This window comes from Eublepharis macularius, chromosome 12 (assembly GCF_028583425.1).
Source record: "Eublepharis macularius isolate TG4126 chromosome 12, MPM_Emac_v1.0, whole genome shotgun sequence".
Taxonomy (NCBI): domain Eukaryota; kingdom Metazoa; phylum Chordata; class Lepidosauria; order Squamata; family Eublepharidae; genus Eublepharis; species Eublepharis macularius.
The window spans coordinates 44,996,297-45,015,508 of NC_072801.1; the positions used below are offsets into that span (position 1 = coordinate 44,996,297).

Below are 19,212 nucleotides of genomic sequence, written 5' to 3' on the forward strand. Positions count from 1 at the left end.
CATTGATCAAAATCTCCGGCATTAGGTCTGACTCGGTGAACAGATTTGGTAATGTGTGGATTGTTTCTCCATGTGAGATTCCGTTTGATTTACCTTTCTGCTCTGGAACAGTGATTTCTAGCCTGTATGATTTTCTTTAGAGCTACTTTTTTAAAGAAGCCAGTGCCCTGGTATCCATCAGTGAGACCTAATCCCAGAATGGAAGCTGAAGGAAGGGTGTGGGTTGGGACCAGTAAGTAGGTGGCTTTGTTTCTCTAGTACCAAGCTACATCTAAATTACTCCAGGTCAGTGTTTTGAACATCAGTGCCTCCCAAATGTATTGTGGCTAGAAGAAAGAACCCAAAGACTCGGTTATAGGTGGCTTGTTAATACTGCCAGTTCAGAACCGTTCTTGGGAAATCTCAAAACAGCGCACCTGTTCTGCTGTGCTTGTAAATTCTAAACCTGAGTTCATTTTAAGCAGAGCCAGACTCCTGAAAAGAGCTTATCTTTAAACCGCAGAAGAGCGGAACTGGTTCCAGAAGCCTTCACTAAAGCACCTGCTGAGCTGTAGCTCAGTTTAATGGCCTTGTGAACAAAGCATCATATTCTTTTATCCGACACAGTTTGTTTCAGTAATCCCCTTTGACTGTTGTGCAAGGTAGGCCAGTGTTGTTCCCATGGAGCAAATGTGCGGGCTGTGGCTGAGAATTAGCAACTTGCTGGCTGCTTATAGGGCAGTCTTAAGCAGAATTATACCCTTTTAAGCCCATTGACTTTGGTGGACTTAGAAAGGTGTGACTCTGCTTAGGGAGGTGCTGGATGTGTGTTCATAGAAGCAGCGTTCTTTTCCTCTCTGTGCTGATTTTGTTCTTGTCTGTTCCTGCTGGGGATGATGCCTCCCCTTATCCTTGCTCTCTGTGCCACAGGGTAGGGCAGCTGCTGCTGCTTGTGGGGATGCAAACAGGCACTGGGCCAAGGGCCAGCTGGTCCGTCAGCTGACAGGCAGGGAGTAGGGTTGTAGGTTTGCCAGCTGCCTGGAGAGAAAAAATGCCCTGTCCTTTTAATAGAGGCTTAATGAGATGTTGTTTACGAGGTGTTCTCTTACCTCTATAGTATGGAAAGCGATAGGACTTTTTTCTCCAGATCTGTTGGCACTCCTAGGTGAAAGGATACCCTCTTGCTCATCCTCCCCTTCTTCCCTGAGTGTGTTTTTTTCTCATGTGTGGGTTGCAGCAGATAAAGCATCCAAGGAATAAGGAGAGAGAGCCTCCCCCTAGCATTAACTGGGCTCAGTCCAAGCATCGGCTTAAGCATAGAGGAAAACCATTTTAATCCTGCCCCACAGCCTTACTCCCACATTTCCCTAGCTCCAGAGAGGACAATTAATTGTGGCTGCTAATCAGCTTCAGAAAGAGAACTGTGACCTTTACATTAATAATTTAAATTGCTAAATTGACATCACTTATTAGCCTAAAACTCTAATTGCTTAGTTTGTATTGATACCATACAGCAGCTACTTCCAGAGCTGCTTTCCACAGCAGAAACTCTGCTGACTCTGGAAGGGACTAAGATGTGAGCAGTGCACTTTGAACCGAAGCCAGGTCACCTCCTCCTTCCATGAAGCAGGTTGCTAGTTGACTGTCCCTGGGAATGCCGTCTTTAATTTGCACAGAATTGACATGGTTGTTGTGGATTTTCTGGGCTGTATCGCTGTGGGCTTGGCATTGTAGTTCCTGACGTTTCGCCAGCAGCTGTGACTGGCATTTTCAGAGGTGTAGCACCGAAAGACAGTGTTGACACTGAGAGGTCTCTGTCTTTCGGTGCTACACCTCTGAAGATGCCAGTCACAGCTGCTGGCGAAACGTCAGGAACTACAATGCCAACAGAATTGACATGGCTTGCTGCCTGTCCAAGTACGACTTATCCTGGGGCAGACTCCTGAGATGGCCACAGTTCACCATGAAATGGTTACATTTTGCCAGAAAGGCATCCCCACCAGCGGCACGTTGATCATAGCTCACCACCTTACCTGTCCCCCCAATAGATAATCTTTAGGTTTTTGGTCTCAGCTGTGTGGGTTGCAACTTGCAGCTGGTTCTCAGTCTGAGCTACAGCAAGTTGCATCAACTGCATTACTACCAAATGCATAATATGGTAAAAACCTTCAAAGTCGGTCTCATGTTTGAGGTAAAGCTTGAAGCCTGGGTATGAGAAAATTGAATGTGGAAGAGCCATGGCTCAGTGGTAGACCACTTGCTTGGCATACAGAAGGTCCCATGTTCAATCCCTGGCATCTCCAGTTAAAAGCATCAGATAATTGGTGATATGAAAGACCTCTGCCTGAGATCCTGGAGACCACAGCCATACTGACCTTGATTGACTTATGTTCTGATTCATATGTATATATTCATGTAAGGTGACCTTTCTGATCAATAGTTTTAGGTGGGTAGCTATGTTCATCTGCAGTAGAACAAGATTTGAGTCCCATGACGCCTTAGACACCAACAGATTTTCAGATTATAAGCTTTTGAGAGTCAGAGATCCCTTCTGACTTTGTGTCTGAAGAAAGCTCTTTTTGAAAGCTTACCCTCTGAAAATCTTGTTGATCTTTAAGGTGTCACTGAACTCAAATCCTACTTTCTGATCAAAGAAGTAGCTATTTATACGATCAGTAGTGGAAAATGTTTTCCTGGAGGTAGATACCATTTGACTATGTTCACCATACAGTAAGAGGCAAACAAATGCTCACTACAAAAAGGTATGTGTAAATCAAAGCAAAAAATGATATGCACCTGACCTGACCAGAAATAAAATCCACACAAAGGAAGGGAAGATCTCCTGGGTTTCTATGTACTGTGAAGTAGGCTATTTAGATATTTATTCCTGCTTATTTTTCCTCAGCGGGGACTCAGAGTGTCTTACAGCATAATTCTCCCTTCTTCTGTTTTATCCTTAAACAACCTTGTGAGGAAGGTTAGGCTGAAAGAGAGTGGCCCAGGATCACTCAGCAAGCGTCTGAGGCAGAGTGTGGATACATACCCAGGTTCTTCCAGATCCTAGACTAGGGTTACTCACTTGGTAGTACCACCGAACCTCGGCTAGTCCTGTATCTGGAGTGAGATTCTAGCACTATCCTCAGAATGAGGGATGAGGCTTCTGGAGGAGAGCAAGCAGATCATGGAGAAAGAGTAAAACCACCCACTCCGCTGCAGTCCGCTTACTTTCCTCCAGACAGCTGCCTGGGTATTGGAATCAGAGTGCAGAGGCAGGGGAGGGGGACGTTGCTGGAGAGGATGGACCCTTTCCCTCCCTCCCTGGCAGAAGGCCTGTGATCCGAGGAGACTTGCAGCTTTCTCAACCTCCTGTCCCCATGGCTGCAGCCGTTTCAAGGAAGGAACTGTTTGCCAATTGCAAAGGCTTTGTTCATTTTCCTTGAACATGGGGCAGGTTGCCCCATTGAGGAGCAGAGCTCAGAAGAGCCACAGTTGGCATGTGAAAGAGCCATCTGTGGCTTCCAAGCCACTGAGCGAGTACTACACCATGCTGCTATCTGAGCGAGTACTACACCATGCTGTTATCTTCTAGCAGAGTGGGTATTTAATGTAGAACGGCTATTACAGATGAGGTACTCCTAGACATTGGTTGAAAGCTGGTATACATTTAGGTTGGGCATGCTACCTTTTCATCTCCTGAGCAAACAAAGAAGAAAAGTGCTGTTGCCAATGGACAGGATCATTTTTGGACAAGAAGCAAACACCCCCCCGCCCCGCTGCCATGATATTTTTCTGTCATCTTGTGTTATCCAAGCCACCCATTAAATTTGGCAACCATGTCATCATAACACCTGTCTGTTGCTCTTCATAGGCCAAATGTGTCTGGAAGCATCCTCCTGGGGATGAAATTTACCGCAAAGGCTCCATTTCGGTGTTTGAAGTAGATGGGAAGAAGAACAAGGTAATATACTAGAAGGAGCATTCAATAATAGGGTCATTCCCCCACCCCCTTCCCCATGTGCAGGGACCTGCAGTCTCAGCTGGTCCAGCCTAGAATTCTACCAGCTTCAGCCTACCCCAGATTTCTCAAAACATATCGACTCTCTGGCCCTTAACATGCATGCCCAGAAGGACCACAAACAGGAACTGAAAAAGTGTAAGTGAGACCCGTAGTAGAGTCCTTTTCTAAGGTAGTTCAACCTTTATGCTATAGGTCTTCCTAGCTTGAACCTGGAACCGTGTACATATAAGCCATGCAATCTACTCTGATCTCTGATAGCTAAATGCAATTTGAACATTAAAATAATCTGTGTTGTTTAGGCAGCACAGTTTGAAAATATGATAGTTTTATACATTTATCTGGCTGGCTGATAGATTACTGAATTGGATGATCAGATGGGGTTTTAGGTGGGTTGGGTAGCCATGTTCATCTGCAGTAGAGCAGCAGGATTTGAGTCCAGTGACACTGCAGAACTCCCTTCTTCAGATACCATCTGAAGAAGGGAGCTCTGACACTTGATAGCTTATATATTGAAAATCTTGTTGGTCTCTAAGACTGCCAGTGGACTCAAATCCTTTTGATCACCTTGAATCCCTAAGTATAGAGCCTCTTGTTCCATTATAGAATTTGGTGCTGGCTTTAAACCTGTGTCAAGGTTCACTACCTTGAATCCTCAGGAGCATTTGCATGGGATCTTACTGGCTCCTCCTCTGTTTGGCTTGGATCCAGCGATGTACACGTGGAAACAAAAATCAACTTAGTGCAGTTCGTCTTGTGCAATACCTAGTGTTTTCCTCCTGATATATACTATCTCGCTGAGAAATTGGTTGCACAAGATATTGCTCAAGTGGAAATGCAAGTGGGGATTCAATAGGTTTAACTTAGCACAAGCAGCTACCGCAATCTTTCCTGCTCTAGTGTAAGTGGAAATTTTACGCTGGATCCAACCCTTTGTGTCTCATGGTGGCTTATAGATTTTGTGGAATAACCTCTGGTAATTCTGAGTCTTTCTTGCAGTTGGTTCTGGGGCCTCCGAATAATATCTTTGATTCCTTCCAGATCTACTGCCAGAATCTGTGTCTTCTGGCAAAGCTCTTCTTGGACCACAAGACTCTGTACTACGACGTGGAGCCTTTTCTCTTCTATGTCATGACCGAAGCAGATAATACTGGTTGCCACCTCATAGGCTACTTTTCAAAGGTTTGTTTTTTTAAAAAGGGGTTGCTCCACCCTTTACAGTAACTATTTGCCACCTTATGTAATAAATCAGAGCAGTGCCTTCTGACTTTTGTAACGTTACTCCAGTCTCAGCCTGTTGAAATCAATAGACTGGAATAACTCTGCCTAGAATTGTATTATTAGTTGCATACCTAATAGTGCAATCCTAAACAGAGCTACACCCTTCTAGGCCCCTGGAGTTCAGTGGACTTAGAGGGGTGTAACTCTACTTAGGAATGAGCAGTGTAAGAGAGGCAGAATGTCAATCAGGATACTCATATAGGAGCCGTGTTGCAGTTTATGGTGCACGTTGTTTGAGGGGCGGGCACATGTCCAATAAAGACAAGCTTGTAGTCCAAGGAAGGTAAACCCAAGTCTGTGTGGCTGTTTGGATCCTGATCAAGTAATGGGAGTTGGTTACAGATGTGCCCTTCTGGTGCCAAAATCTATGCTGTCTGTGGTGATGATCTCTACCCCACATATGCAAAGCACCTGTTTTAGTTAAGACTTGGAATATGCTCTGAGGAATGAATTCTAGTGCATGCATCTGTGCTCGTGTACTTGTGAAGGTCCCTGATGAAAGTGTGGTACATTTTATTTTTTAATTTATTTTATTACATTTATATTCCGTTCTCCCCATAGGTGAGCACATATATAATGCACATATGCACATTTAAAAATATTTCTTCATTTTAATTCACACTTTGTATCACACTTTTCTCCTCCATGGGGGACCTGAAGTGGCTTATAACCTTCTTCCCTTCTCCATTTTATCCTCACAACAGTGCACTCCAGTTTATTTGAATTTTCCCTCCAAGGTGCTCAGGGTAGCGTATATGTTTCTCCCTTCTTTCAGTTTATCCTCATAACAACCCTGTGAGGTAAGTTAGGCTTGAGAGTGTATGATGAGTCCAAGATGATCAAGTGAACTTTAGGGCTGAGTGAGGAATTTGAAGCTGGTGCTTTTCTATACCACAGCCACTAGGTTTGCCCCATGTCCTACCACCAACAGCTTTTGAAAGTTCTGCAATTCCCAAAGGGGCTGGGAAACATGGCATGACATATACTTGTATGAGAGCCAGTGTGGTGTAGTGGCTAGAGTGATGGACTAGGATCTGGGAGACCCGAGTTCTATTCCCCACTCTGCCATGGAAACTCACTGGGTGACTGGGGGCCAGTTGCACACTCCCTGCCCAAACCTATCTCACAGGATTTGTTGTGAGGATAAAATGGAGGAGAGGAAAATGCTGTAAGCCTCTTTGGGTACCCATTGGGGAGAAAGGCAGAGTATAAATGAAGTAAAATTGATAAATAAAATATGTACGAGGTGGTGTTCGAGTCCATAGTCCTTTGAGCTACTTGGAAGCCCTTGCCTGGCATTTTGGCTTCTAGTTATCCAGTCCCTATCAGCCTGAAAAACCATGCATATGAACCAGACTTCCTGTTTCTGTTACAATGTTTTTAGAGTATAACCCTTGACAGATGCGATCGTTGTTTCTAGGAGAAGAATTCGTTCCTCAACTACAACGTCTCCTGCATCCTGACAATGCCTCAGTACATGAGACAAGGTTACGGCAAAATGCTTATCGACTTCAGTAAGTATGGTGTTCATCTCATTTTGTTTGGAACACATTGCTTCTCCTAGGCAGCATCTCTCCCCCTGCCCTCTCCAAATGCTGATGCTGGAATCATATAATGAACACTTGAAGTGTTGTCGAAGTTATGGAACAGAAAATGGATCGAAAATGCAATGAATGGTTTAATAAAGGTGCATTATTTAACTATCTGTATGTTACCACATGGGTAATAATACCACCTTCAAGGTCCTGTGTGGCCTAGTACCTACACACCCATACTGTATGGGCCAGCACATCAACTAGGGTCATTGGGCCAATTCTTTTTCACCTATCCCTCTCACAGAAAAGGAGCGATCTGTAGTGGCCCATTCCAGAGCTTTTTTTGGGGGGGGGGGTAGTTGATCCACAGTTGTGGATTAGGCTCCTAGTGGAGGTAAGTAAGGTACTCGTTTCCCATTTTCTGCAAACTTCCAAGTTTGTTTTTTAAAGGAGAGTTTTATACTGGAATCTTCTGATGCTACTTAACTGAGGTGTGGATCTTTTGACTCTTGGTTCTCATATTAAGACAGTTGTATCTGCTGCTGCTATTATTTTTTAAAATCTGTCTTTTCCCCCCTGTAAAGTGCCTTGGGTTCAGTTTGTCAGAAGAGTGGCAGTTTGTAAATATTATTAAATATAATATTTTGCAATATGTTGTCACTGTCACCCAGTTCTTGGGCTGCTAGATTGGAACAAATGTGGCCAACATCCATTTCCGTGGTAGATGGTGACCATGTTGATAACTGCTTGTGGGTGCACGTTATGCAGAAAACTAATCTTTTGCTGAGTGGTGGGGTGGACCTCCTTTTCCCTGATTGTGACAAGAGCGGCTTCTTGCATGTAGCCCCTAACCTTTCTGTTCTCTGTAAGACACAAGGATGTCACCCTGATGAATTCAGTTGACAGGTTCCACAGTGAACTATTTGCATACAGAATGCCTTAGTGGATATTGCCCTCAAATACTCTAATGCTAACGAGTGCTCCAGGTCATGGCTTACTATTGTGGGATTGGGAGGGAGAATAGAATTGCAGTCTGGAGATCAGCTAAATCAGGCCCAAAGAGTTTGCTCTCTCCTCTTCTCCTTAACAGGCTATTTACTTTCCAAAGTGGAAGAGAAGGTTGGCTCCCCAGAACGGCCGCTTTCAGACCTAGGCCTTATCAGCTACCGAAGTTATTGGAAGGAGGTCCTTCTTCGGTATTTGCATAACTTCCAAGGCAAAGAAATCTCAATCAAAGGTACTTTTTTAATTTGAAGGGTATCAGTAGCAAACTGACTCTTTCTGCTTATTTTTTTAACCACCATCTCCCCAAATCTCCTATAAAACTGGGAGAGCTACTGTCTCGTTTGCCAAGTGTTTTTTTTTTAACAAGATGGGAAATTGAGGCTCTTTTTAGACATTCCCCAGAGCTACAGTCTGTTTTCACGGCCATTGATTTTTTTTCCAGGCGAGTGTTGGCAGTTTACATTTACATTGCATTATTTTATGTTGGTTTAAGAATATGGTGATACACCTTAACCCTCCCTGGTTACATCAAAAGAGAACCAATTTTTTTTAAAAAAATCCTGTCTTGGGGAGAGCTGAGCAGGATTTCCAGTGGTTACAGGCCTGGAGCTTCTTTTCCATCCTCTATTTCTTAGCCTTTGTGCTATCAGACTGCCAATCTGCAGACTTCTCCCTCCCTTTTCAGTTGTTCTCCTGTGCTTGTGAACAAACTGAGTGTCTTGAACTAATCTGTGCAGACAGTCATGAAACTACCCAAACCCCATCACTCCAGCCTGTCTTCTGCCCTGCACCAGATGAAAAAGCCTGAGCCTGTTGAGTTCCAACAGAAATAGAAGCTTTTCTTACCCCTCCTATCCTATCTTCCACTTGATGGAAAAGGCAGGGTGAGCAGAAAGGAACAGGGAGCCAATGGCTCCTGGGACCATCTCAGGCTCCGGTTTTCCGTTACTTGTGCTGAGGCTCAGAGGTACAAACTGCTGGGAAGTTGTAAGTGGAAGCTGCAAATGGAGCTGACTTGGCCCATCTTGATAATCTGTTTACCTTTTGCGCAACACAGTCACAGAATAATTGTGTCTGCACAGTTTATTCCAGTGACAGTGTTTGGATCAGCCTTGCAGATTAGAATGTTTTGGTTCTATCTGTGAAGACATATAAGCTTGTGTGTGGATACACACACATGTGTGTGCAAAAAAACACAAACACCCACTCTTGAAATTGGTTGGCCTAGGTAAATGATGCAAATTTGCTTGATTTGTGTACTCTGTTCTGCCTCATGTCGATCATCTGGAGGGGTAAGGGACTATGCAGGACATTGAATTGCTGGCTCCTGACTAGGGGTATGCACCCCTCAAAACTTGGTAAATCTGAAATTTGTTTACCAAATCTGAGAAAAGAATTTGGAATTCCCTGAATTCTGAATTGATTCTCTAATTCAGTTTGGGTATTTCTGAAAAAAAAATGGCCATTGTTTTCTATGGGAAAATCACCCTGGGAGCTATCCAGTGGACTGGAGGGATCATTTTTCAGCCAAACTTCACCACATATTGAAGGAACCTACCTCTGATTGTTTTCTAAAGACCTGCTACTCAAGTTTCATGAAAATTGCACCCAGGGGACCAATGAGTTCCCATAGAAGGTGCCCCCACCCACTCTCTATTCCCTATGAAGCAATATCTCGGGGGGGGGGAGCTATCCTGAGGGCTGGGGGTGGCATTTTTCATGAAAACTCCACCATATTTTCAGGGGTTCTACTCCTGGCTGTCTTCTAAAGATCTCCCCAAGTTTCAGGAAGATTGGACCCCAGGGGCTAATTCTGTGAGCCCCTGAAAAACGGTCCCCCAGCAACTCCATTGTTTCCAATGGGGAAAAAAGTCAAAGCTGAATCTCATTATAGAGACACCCTGGGGCAAGGCTGCCATTGCCAAGTCACACTCCCAAATGCAAGCGGCTCTCATCCCCGATAAAGCCCAACAGAACCAAACTGAAGCACAGGAATGAAGTCCCTCCAAAGTGAAAGAAGGGGACCAACACCACATCAGAGAATCACATTCATTGATTTCACCCAAACTAAATTGAAGCAAGGGACACTGGTGCACCTGAGCCCAGCATAAGCAGACTGAAGCAAGGGAAAGTTTTGTGCTTGTGATTGGGTACTGCTTGGTTCTGTTCTGTGGTGTTTCCTCACTGGCTGAACCCAGTGCCTGGCTGCTGTGAATGACACTGCTTCTGTTGGGCTATGCTGCAGCAGTGTCCTTTGCTTTGGTTTGAGTGGAATGGACTAGAAATGTTCCTTAGCTTCTCCTCTGGCACCAGCTGTTCTTTGCTAGGCTTAGCTCCATGCTTCCAGCCTTTATGCAGACATAATTGTCAGGGAGCAGAATCGTAGAAGAAGTTCTGTCCTGTGTTTGTGGACTTGACTCTGCTGCATATTGAAAGGCAGAGTGGGCAGGCGATGGGGAGCGCTGTCTGGTAGTTCCTCTTAGTTGTCCCTTTTTATTTCCCTCCCCCACACCCTAATGAGGTCTCTTGTCTCTGTTTCAGAGATCAGCCAGGAGACGGCTGTCAACCCTGTTGACATTGTTAGCACTCTGCAAGCGCTTCAGATGCTTAAGTACTGGAAGGGCAAACACCTGGTCTTAAAGAGACAGGTAAGAGCGTGCCTCTTCACAGAAGCACTGTGCTAGCCTCTGCATTTGATTTAACCTTCAGCCTGTCTTTCCTGCTTTTTGCTTCCTCAGTGTCATTTACTAAATTTGCCTTGATTTAAAAGATGGACTTTGATTGTGTGTTGTTTTCCCTTAGCATACAAATCTGTTAATATAATTGTGCTATTTGGCATTTATGTAGCATTTTCAAATGTTCGGGGTATTTTGCATACATTGGGTTGGATCCAGATAGTGTTATTTTTTTTCACTCAGTCTTGCCCAATCCCCTTCCTTACTACATTGCCCAAATGGCATTTAAGAAGAGGTAACATGCTGTGCAGTTGGACCTGAACAGTCTCTGCCCCAGTGTTCTCCTGACAGACTGAACCCAAGTAGCTTTTTAAAGGCAGTTATTTTATATGACACATCAGGGAAGAAGGATTTTAAAAACCCAATGCATTTTATTTACTACAAAGAACAGGGGAAGTAAGGATGTTCAGTAAAGAGGCGTAAAATGATTTGCAAGTAACACATGGCTTTTACTGGGTTCATTCAGTCATAACATCTCAGTTGCCAACTCCTGGATGAGCAGAACGGTTAACAGCCAAGCTTTTATTTTTGAAGTGAATCTTGGCCTTCCTTCAGCCTCAGGATTCTCATAATGTAAATATGAGCTCCTTCTAGAAACTACAGATCTTTAGCCAGTGTCCCTCAGTCACCAGCTGTACAACAGCCACAATCTCCCCCTCAAGCATTCACTATGCTAGCCTGCTTTTCCACAGAAAACAGACTCTGAGACATAAAGAGTCTTGTGAGAGACCTATCTCTTTGAAAGCACAAACTCTGTGTACAAGCATCCACCGTTTTAGAATGCTTAAACTCAAGACAGACTCTGAGACAGGGTACCTCTAATCTCTCAAGACTCAGGCCCAGTCTGATCTGAGCTGACAGTGTAACAGTCTTTTCTCTCTCACTCCAGCCCCCCATCTGGTTTATTCAGCCACCCCTAGGCCCTAAGTAACTATTATCTGCTATGCATGCACCAAACAGGCATGCAGGGAATTGGTGGCTGACCGAAAGGGGCAGGACCATTGCCCATCTGTCACACTGTCTGACGTGGCTTTTGTACATGTGTATCCAGATATCACTGACAGAACCTTTTTGCGTGGTCAGTGGGAATCCCTCATCCCTTTCTATTTCATCAGCAGAAAACCTTGTTGGATTCAATCCCATTATTATCTTGAAACTTTTACAACTCAGTAATACAGGCTGGGTCTGTATTGTTATCCACATATTTTGCTGATGAGGGCAAGGTATGCCTTTGTGTGTGTGATCTGAGGGTAGAGAAAATTATTTGCATAAAGCCACCTGGTAATTCACGCCAGGGACTCTTTTGACACTTTGCTACTCCAGCCAGATTATTTGAGGCTCCAGCCTTTCAGTGGAGAGAATAGATTGGATCCACAGTTTAGATTCTGTGAATGGAAGTGTGTGGGTCAGTGGATGAGAACTTTTTCTACACTGTCCACCCCTTGTTGTGGCCCCCAGAGCTGCTCCAAATCCCCACTCCAGCCCCGGAGCAGCGTTTCTGGGAGATCAGTGGGCCACAGCAAGATGGGGAAAGGCAAAAAAGTTACATTTTCCTGCAAACATGCCTTCCATTAACAGAACATTTAGCATGAACTTAACCAGTTGTATTTATTTAGAAAATGTATGCAAGTCAGCTTGAAGCAGCTAACAGATTTAAGTAACTTTATGTCAGAATAAATTTTTTTTTGAAACACTAGCCCTTCTAGCAGTAGAACCATTATAAAAGTGGTATAAATTGGGAAATTTAGTCTGGATCCAACCCAGGAAGTGCTGCCTCTTGTAATGTGTGGAAACCAGGAATGGCTTCCAGAGACTATGCTTGACTCGGTCCCCTTGAGCCCTCCCCCCTTTCCCTCCCCTCCCTCGTATCTCTGTACTTTTGCCCTGGTTGCTGGTTCTTTATGATGTTAGGCATGTGTGCACATGCGCAGCCCCAGAATCATGGCTGGCTGGCACAGGAAGCCATGGCAGTTAAGCAGGGGCTTGAAGATGCACAGTGGGAAGAATGCTCTAGATAAAGGGAATCATAAAGGGAGAACCTGCTGTTGTCCCCAGGTGTTCAAGAGGGTCATGGTGAGGGCTGGTGGGGAAGAGGCAGTGTGGGATCATGAGGACAAAGACTGCCTGAATTCTTGTAGCTCTCTAGGGCAGCCAGAATTTGGGAATCCAAAGGAGCTTCTGGTGAGGAGGGTATTTCCTGTCTTGTTGCACGCTTTAAAGTCGGGTACATGGAGGGAGGAGAAAAGGCATTAGATCACCACAAAAATCAAAATGGGGGTTGCTGAAGCCAAGCACTGCTGTTCTAATAGATCATTCAAAATGGAGGTTAAGATGTTTGTGATGGAAAGTAGCTGTTGGTATCCATTTTAGAGACGAAACAGAAAGTCCTCTTGGTACGGAAGCTCCAACAGCTAGTTAAATTGGCTTGTTGGTGGCAAAAAACGGCTACTAAGTTTCCTTCCCCCCTAACTTTAAGAGGGTCCTTGGAATGTTTATGTGCAGATCTCTTGTCCTATCAGTAACTTTCCTCAAACATTTAATTTGCACCTTCTTCACCCCTGCTTTAGGATCTCATTGACGAGTGGATAGCCAAAGAGGCCAAAAGGTCCAACAGCAATAAAATCATGGATCCCAGCTGTTTGAAATGGACCCCTCCCAAAGGAACTTAATGGACTGATCTCTCCAAGAAGCATGGATGACGCCCCCCTCCCCCGCCGTTGCCACCATTCCCTTCCCAGCATTAAGATCTGTCCCATGGGATAAGTGGATGTGTTGTTGATACTGAGCCCCCTTTTCCGTGTGCTCCTAGGTTGTCCTATTCTGTTTGGGACCACTTGACTCCAGTCCCTTTGTACACACAGCAGTTGTTTGGAGGAATTTTCTTACATGCTAGCCTTGGCAAGGTTGCCAAGATCAGACGGTTTTGTGCATGGTGTGCTGAAGTGGTCCTCAGGAGGGGCTGTGCACGCTATACTGTCCCTTTCTACTCGCTGCTCTCGGAGTCACAGGGTTATCTTGCCCACAGGGCTGTGTTTTGCAACTCAGCATCTTGCCAGTTTCAGCCTACTGCTTCCACAGCCACTTTGTAAGTGTGAATGCATTGCCTCCCCCCACACTAGGCACTGAACACTCAGTGGGCTGCCTCAGAATCTGCAATGCACTGCATTCATTTGCAGGTCTGAGCATCGCCTGGCTCTTGCCAGGGGCCCATGCAAAAAATCTTCCCTACCATGTTCTTCTTTCTCTTCCCCTCAACACACACTGCCCTGAAGGGTTCTTATTTCAGAAGCTAGAGACACTATTCACATTGCTTTCATGTCCTTGCTGTTCAGAATGTTTAGGTGGTACATTTGCACCAATCCCTTCCCTTGGGGTGGGGGGAGTTGCATAAACTGTCAGACTGTGCAGCTGGCACGCTGACTGCCCATGAGGAGGGGGGGGTGTGCAACACACCATGACAAATAATGCACCATTGCACCTGCTTGTGCTTCTGAGGTCTCATTGGGAGTGAGGGATGCCACCACCTGATGTGCATTCATGTTGAGCAAAATCCTCCCTAAATAGCTTTAAATATAGTCAGTTCCCATGCTTTAGAAGAACTTGGCAGAGGTTTTTTCCCGCCATTGAAGAGAGTGAGTCTCCAGATCAGCATCTCCCCCTCGGCACAGTGCCTTCTGCCTCGGCCTTTTTTGCCCTTTTGGATTTCCTCCTGCTCCAAAGAAAGCTACAGCCCAAGGAAAATGTGTATTAACCCCACAGCAGCATCTGCTGAAGACTCTGCTGGCCAGAGGATGCCCACCTATTCACCCACAGCACCTTGCTGTCCAGATATGGCACTGCTCCGTGCTTGTGGCGAGGCCTCCAAAGCCAGTGGCACTAGACCCTCTAGAGCAGGTTGAGTGGCTTGGCACTCCATCTGGTGGCATTTTGCGTGACAGCTACACTGGCTTGGCTGTAGGCTGCGCTGATGCATTTTTGCAGTCCTCTTTTGCTGTTATAGGACCATCCAGGGCCACCTGCTTGTTCTCCATCACAACCTTGGTCCCTTTGTTGCTTTTGAGTGAGGTGGGGAAATTTGATCGAACAGCACATTTGCAGTGCTGCATGCGAGAATGCTGAGATCCCCACGGCTGCCGAGAGCTCCCAAAGCTGCTGAGGGCAGATGGTCACAGTTTACCCCAGGCATTTCTTTAATGGCTTTCTCTACGGAAGTTGCATGGCGCTCTTGTTCAAATACCCCTATAATGCAGGATGTCTCAGAAAAATCCCCACTCCAGGATGGAGCAGTTGGTTGCATGTGGGTGTTTGTCACTAGATGATGACATCCTTGGAAAATTTTGCTGGAAGTCTCTTCAAAAACAGGTCCATGAATGCAGGTGGCATCATTTGGGCAGTAATCTTGCCCATGCCTGTTTTCAGGGTAGGGCCATCACTCCATTCTTCAAAGCATTTTAGATCACTAAAATGAGTTGAGACCATCTGCTGCCCTCTGTGCCTGGCAGTTGCTGTGGCTGCTGGTACCACATTCTTGCCCACTTAAAAGACTTGGAAAATCGCTTTTCTGTCATTCACATGAGCCTTTGGTGGCCTTTACAAGCTTCTGGGCAGCTACTGAGAATTGAGTGTTGTACCTGCGGATTGTTTTGGATTGCCTTAAGATGGAGTGTGTGTGCATGTGCATGTGTTTTACCCTTCAGCATCCACTGTGAACAAGTGTGGGGATATAACTTAAAATGTGACATTTGGTGAAATCTCCTCTTCACCCTCTCCAGACAGATTGCCCTGGGGGCATAACAGGAGGCCCTCCCACCCTTTGTTCACCCTCCAAGCGTGGTGTGGTCTCTGGCAAAGAATAAGCTTGAGGCATCAATTGCAACCTCTTTTTCAAGCTAGACTTCAAAAAAAAAGTCACCTTGTCCTGCTGGGAATGAGATGAACTGTAGTTCAAAGCCGATCTTATTCCAGCACAGATCTTTTTCCTGCAAGCAGTCCTGTGGCTGGTGCCTGGTGCTTGTGTTTTTGTTGTCTTTCCACTGGCATTCTGAACCAATTTCTGTACTCATTACTGGCAATTGTCATTCACCACCCTCAGCTTCTAGGTTATAACCTACGGTGGGGTGGCACATACTCAACTCTCTTTTGTGGGGATGGGAGGCTGGCTGTCTTTGTAGAAGGCAGATCTCTCCATGCCCAGGATATGTTAGAATATGCTACCAGTGTATCTATTTCTCAATAAAGCATGTTCTCTGCTGTAACTTTCTCATCCTCATTGTTACAGGGAAGAGAGGGGGGCTGCAATGGGCTGACCATTGAGATTCATAGGCAGTAGTTGACAATCTCCTCTTCCTCCTCTTGGATGTTCCGCACCAAAGGAGCTCTAATCCCCAAAGTAGACTATGGCTATAATCCCCGTTTACTCCCAAGTAAGCTCCCTGGGGTCACCACCAGGCTCATTACCACCCTGTGTGCTACTTGACAGGCAGCAAGCAGCTGGCATTGCTGGTGCTGTAACAATAACAAAATTGGGTTCGATACCACCCTTCAGGACAACTTAATGCCACAATCAGAGTGGTTTACAAAGTGTGTTACTATCTTCATGACAAACACCCTGGGAGTTGGGTGGGAGACACAAGAACTGAGAAGCCTTGTCTCTGGCAGATGCTCCCCTTTGAGATGGGGGAATCTTTCCCAATGGTTCCTTGGCAGAGTATTTCTCTTGTCTGACTTCCCCTTCGGAGAGCATCCATGTTAGCTTGGTTTAACGTGCTTCCTTCTGCCATATTGTATGGGAGGTTTAAGAAAATCCCATACCCCACTAGGCTATGTACCTGTGGTCTGAGGGAGGTAGAAAGTACTGAACACAGTCTCCTGTATTGTTTATTCTATTGTGATATCTGTGCTGTATATTTAGAACCTCTTATGCAAAATCACGATGGACAATCTGATGTCAGTAAGACTTCCCTGCTATTATTCACCCAAAACCATGAGACCGTTGAGTCCGTGGCTAAGAGGAGAGGATTGGTTTAAATATTCAGGAAATGGTGATCTTGTCTTCCTGCTCACATGTTCACATTGTTATGCCAGTAAAGGTATTCTTAAATGGAAATGGAGTTGGGTGGGGCTGAGAGAGCTCTGAAAGAGCTGTGACTGACCCCAGGTCACCCAGCTGGCTTCAAGCAGAGGATCAGCTCCTGATCTGCTGAGGGAGACTGGCAGGGGCCCCAGGCAGCTCACTTGTTGGTGTCTTCCCTGCACAAGGCTCTGGACTGTTGCCCTGCTTTCTTCTTGGCTAAGAATCACGCCCCCCCCCCCCATGGCGGGGCATGTACTTTGTGGGCAGAAGGTCCTAGGTTTCATCAGAGCCATCCCACCCCCACCCCACCCCCCATTTAAAAGCTGATGCAGGTCTGGACAAGTCATCCTGAAACTTTTACAGAATTGCATCCAGTACTCTGGATGACTCCATGGCCCTGACACAGTGCAGTTACCCTGGTCTCTCATTGCTCCCCTGCCCCCCCATGCTTGAGGATGAGTTTACATTTTCTAATTTTTTTACCATGAACTCGTGCCATGAAGTATGAATTCTGTACAGGCCTTTCAATAATGCACCCCTTGCCAAGTTATGCAGGAATTGAAAGGACTTCCTAATTTCTAGGAGCCTTTGCCCCTCCGGATGTAGTCCATGTGCTGTGTGAGTAAATTATCATGCTGTTCCACTGTGGTTTCCAATTTCGCCCAGTCGGTCGCACTGTTTCTCCCATGAAAAGGAGAGCTTTGACTCTCCACGTCTCATACCCTGGAAATCTAGTTGGTATTTAAGATGCTTCTGGACATGGATCTTGCTAATGTATGTGATGGAGAGGGTTAAGAAGACACTTTGCTCCTAAACTACACCTCTCCCTCCCCACCTAGGAGCTGTTTTTTGGAAAAGTATTGAGATCCACATGGTGAATCTCCTACATCTTACCTAGGCAAAGCATGGCATGGTATTGAGGTAAAGATTGATTACCTTTAATTAGTACAGTTCGTTGCAGAAAAGAGAATCATTTTCAATGTTTTTAGCACCAGCTTATTTCCGAGTTTGGACTATACACAAATGTGCTTCCAGGCTACATATTAAAATTAATATATATATTACAGGCATAAACTTACAGGATACAATCAGCTAATGAAAAAACAGCCAGCAAATGATTATTAGCATAGTCTTGAGATAGAACGGAGCGAAATCAATGGGCTTTCGGCATTGCACCTGAGAATCTTAAGTTTCAAACAGGGAGCCTAAATGTATGTGGTCAGCAGGACCTGGGGTGGATCATAAACTGTGTAAAGTCTAGCTAGGCTCTTAAGTCACATAAAGCAGCACATTCTTCCTTTTAAAGAAGGAGACCTTTGCTTTAATTTTTTAAAAGGTGACTAAAGAACATGAAGGCCTTATTAAAGTAAAGGGCTATTTCTGTGAGCCTAGAAGTTTGTCATTCTCTTTGCTTTAAAATTGGAAGATCCTTATGTGGGTATCATGCTGCCTAGATTTTGGGAGGGGAGGGGGTTCTTTCTAAAAATACGTGACAGTATTGGTTGTAGATCTTCCAACCTACTGCTTCAGGGAAATGGTCAGAACAACCCTCCACCACCCTTCCAAAGCCTTGATACCCATACTCTTCTGTCATGTTTACATGAAATACCTCTGGGTGTACAGAACAATGCGCAGGTGTCAGCAGTCCAGGGCTGCGCCATGAAGGGGGGGGGATTGGGCTTCAGGGAAGCACATGGGAGGTTCAGCATCATTCAAAGCCAGACAGCTGTCGGGACCCATAGAAGCCTGCTGGGGCCCCTGTGGCTGCCAGCCCCCCCTGCGTGAGCAAGCAGTAATGGTGACCAGGGGGCAACAGGGACACGTGTGCAGGTGAGTGGGGGACAGCAGCAGCTGTGCCAGCAGCCATGGTGAGCAGGGGGCTAAGCATGTAAGCAATAGGTGGGCACAGGAGGGTAAAGAGCATGGGGGCATGTGAGTGGCTAATGGGGGGAGGGATAGATGTGTAAACTATGGTGAGCAGGGGAGGGGCGGCAGTCTCTGCCCAGGACCCCCAAACCTGAAATTCACCCTGACACCCTGTCCTTCAAGCAAAATTTCCACACCTATCAGTGTCCTTACAGCACAAAAAGGGTACTTCCTCACCATTTCTGAAAAGGGGAAGGCCTGGTCATTTCCTGCTCATTTTTAGAGAATAAAAATGCTCTAGCAGACATGTTTTATCCTTCCCCTAAGGAGCTCGGGGCAGCGTATCTCCCTACTTCCATTTTGGCCTCACAACAACCCTGTGAGGTAAGTTAGGTGGAGACACTGACAGGCCCAAGGTTACCCAATGAGCTGCTTGGTTGAGTGGATTTGAACCCAGGTCTCCCAAGTCCAGCATTCTAACCTGTCTACCACATCGACTCTCAGAGAATAGCTTACATGAGCAGGACTATCTCTTCCAGCACCCTACTCCGACAGCAGCCAGCTAGATACATCCCATTGTTTGATGCTAGCAACTGGAAATCAGAGGTACACTGTTTTTGAACATGGAGGTTCTATTCTCAGGGATCGTGAGTAAAAGCTATTTGTAGCCTCCCCTTAAAAAAAAGCCCTTTATAGCTAGAACTGTAACCAGTGCAATCATAA

The 19,212-nt window shown here is 45.6% G+C and overlaps 1 protein-coding gene across 1 annotated transcript in view; it reads left to right on the top strand.

Moving 5' to 3' along the window:
• KAT7 (lysine acetyltransferase 7) overlaps nt 1–15,805 on the top strand; it is a 32,839-nt gene extending 17,034 nt beyond the window's left edge. The window contains exons 10-15 of the mRNA XM_054993444.1: nt 3,848–3,937; nt 5,036–5,176; nt 6,696–6,789; nt 7,901–8,047; nt 10,357–10,463; nt 13,118–15,805. Of these exons, the coding sequence (XP_054849419.1) occupies nt 3,848–3,937; nt 5,036–5,176; nt 6,696–6,789; nt 7,901–8,047; nt 10,357–10,463; nt 13,118–13,219 (681 nt within the window). The 3' untranslated portion in view covers nt 13,220–15,805. The remainder of the gene's footprint in view (nt 1–3,847; nt 3,938–5,035; nt 5,177–6,695; nt 6,790–7,900; nt 8,048–10,356; nt 10,464–13,117) is intronic.
• Nucleotides 15,806–19,212: the final 3,407 nt, after the last annotated feature.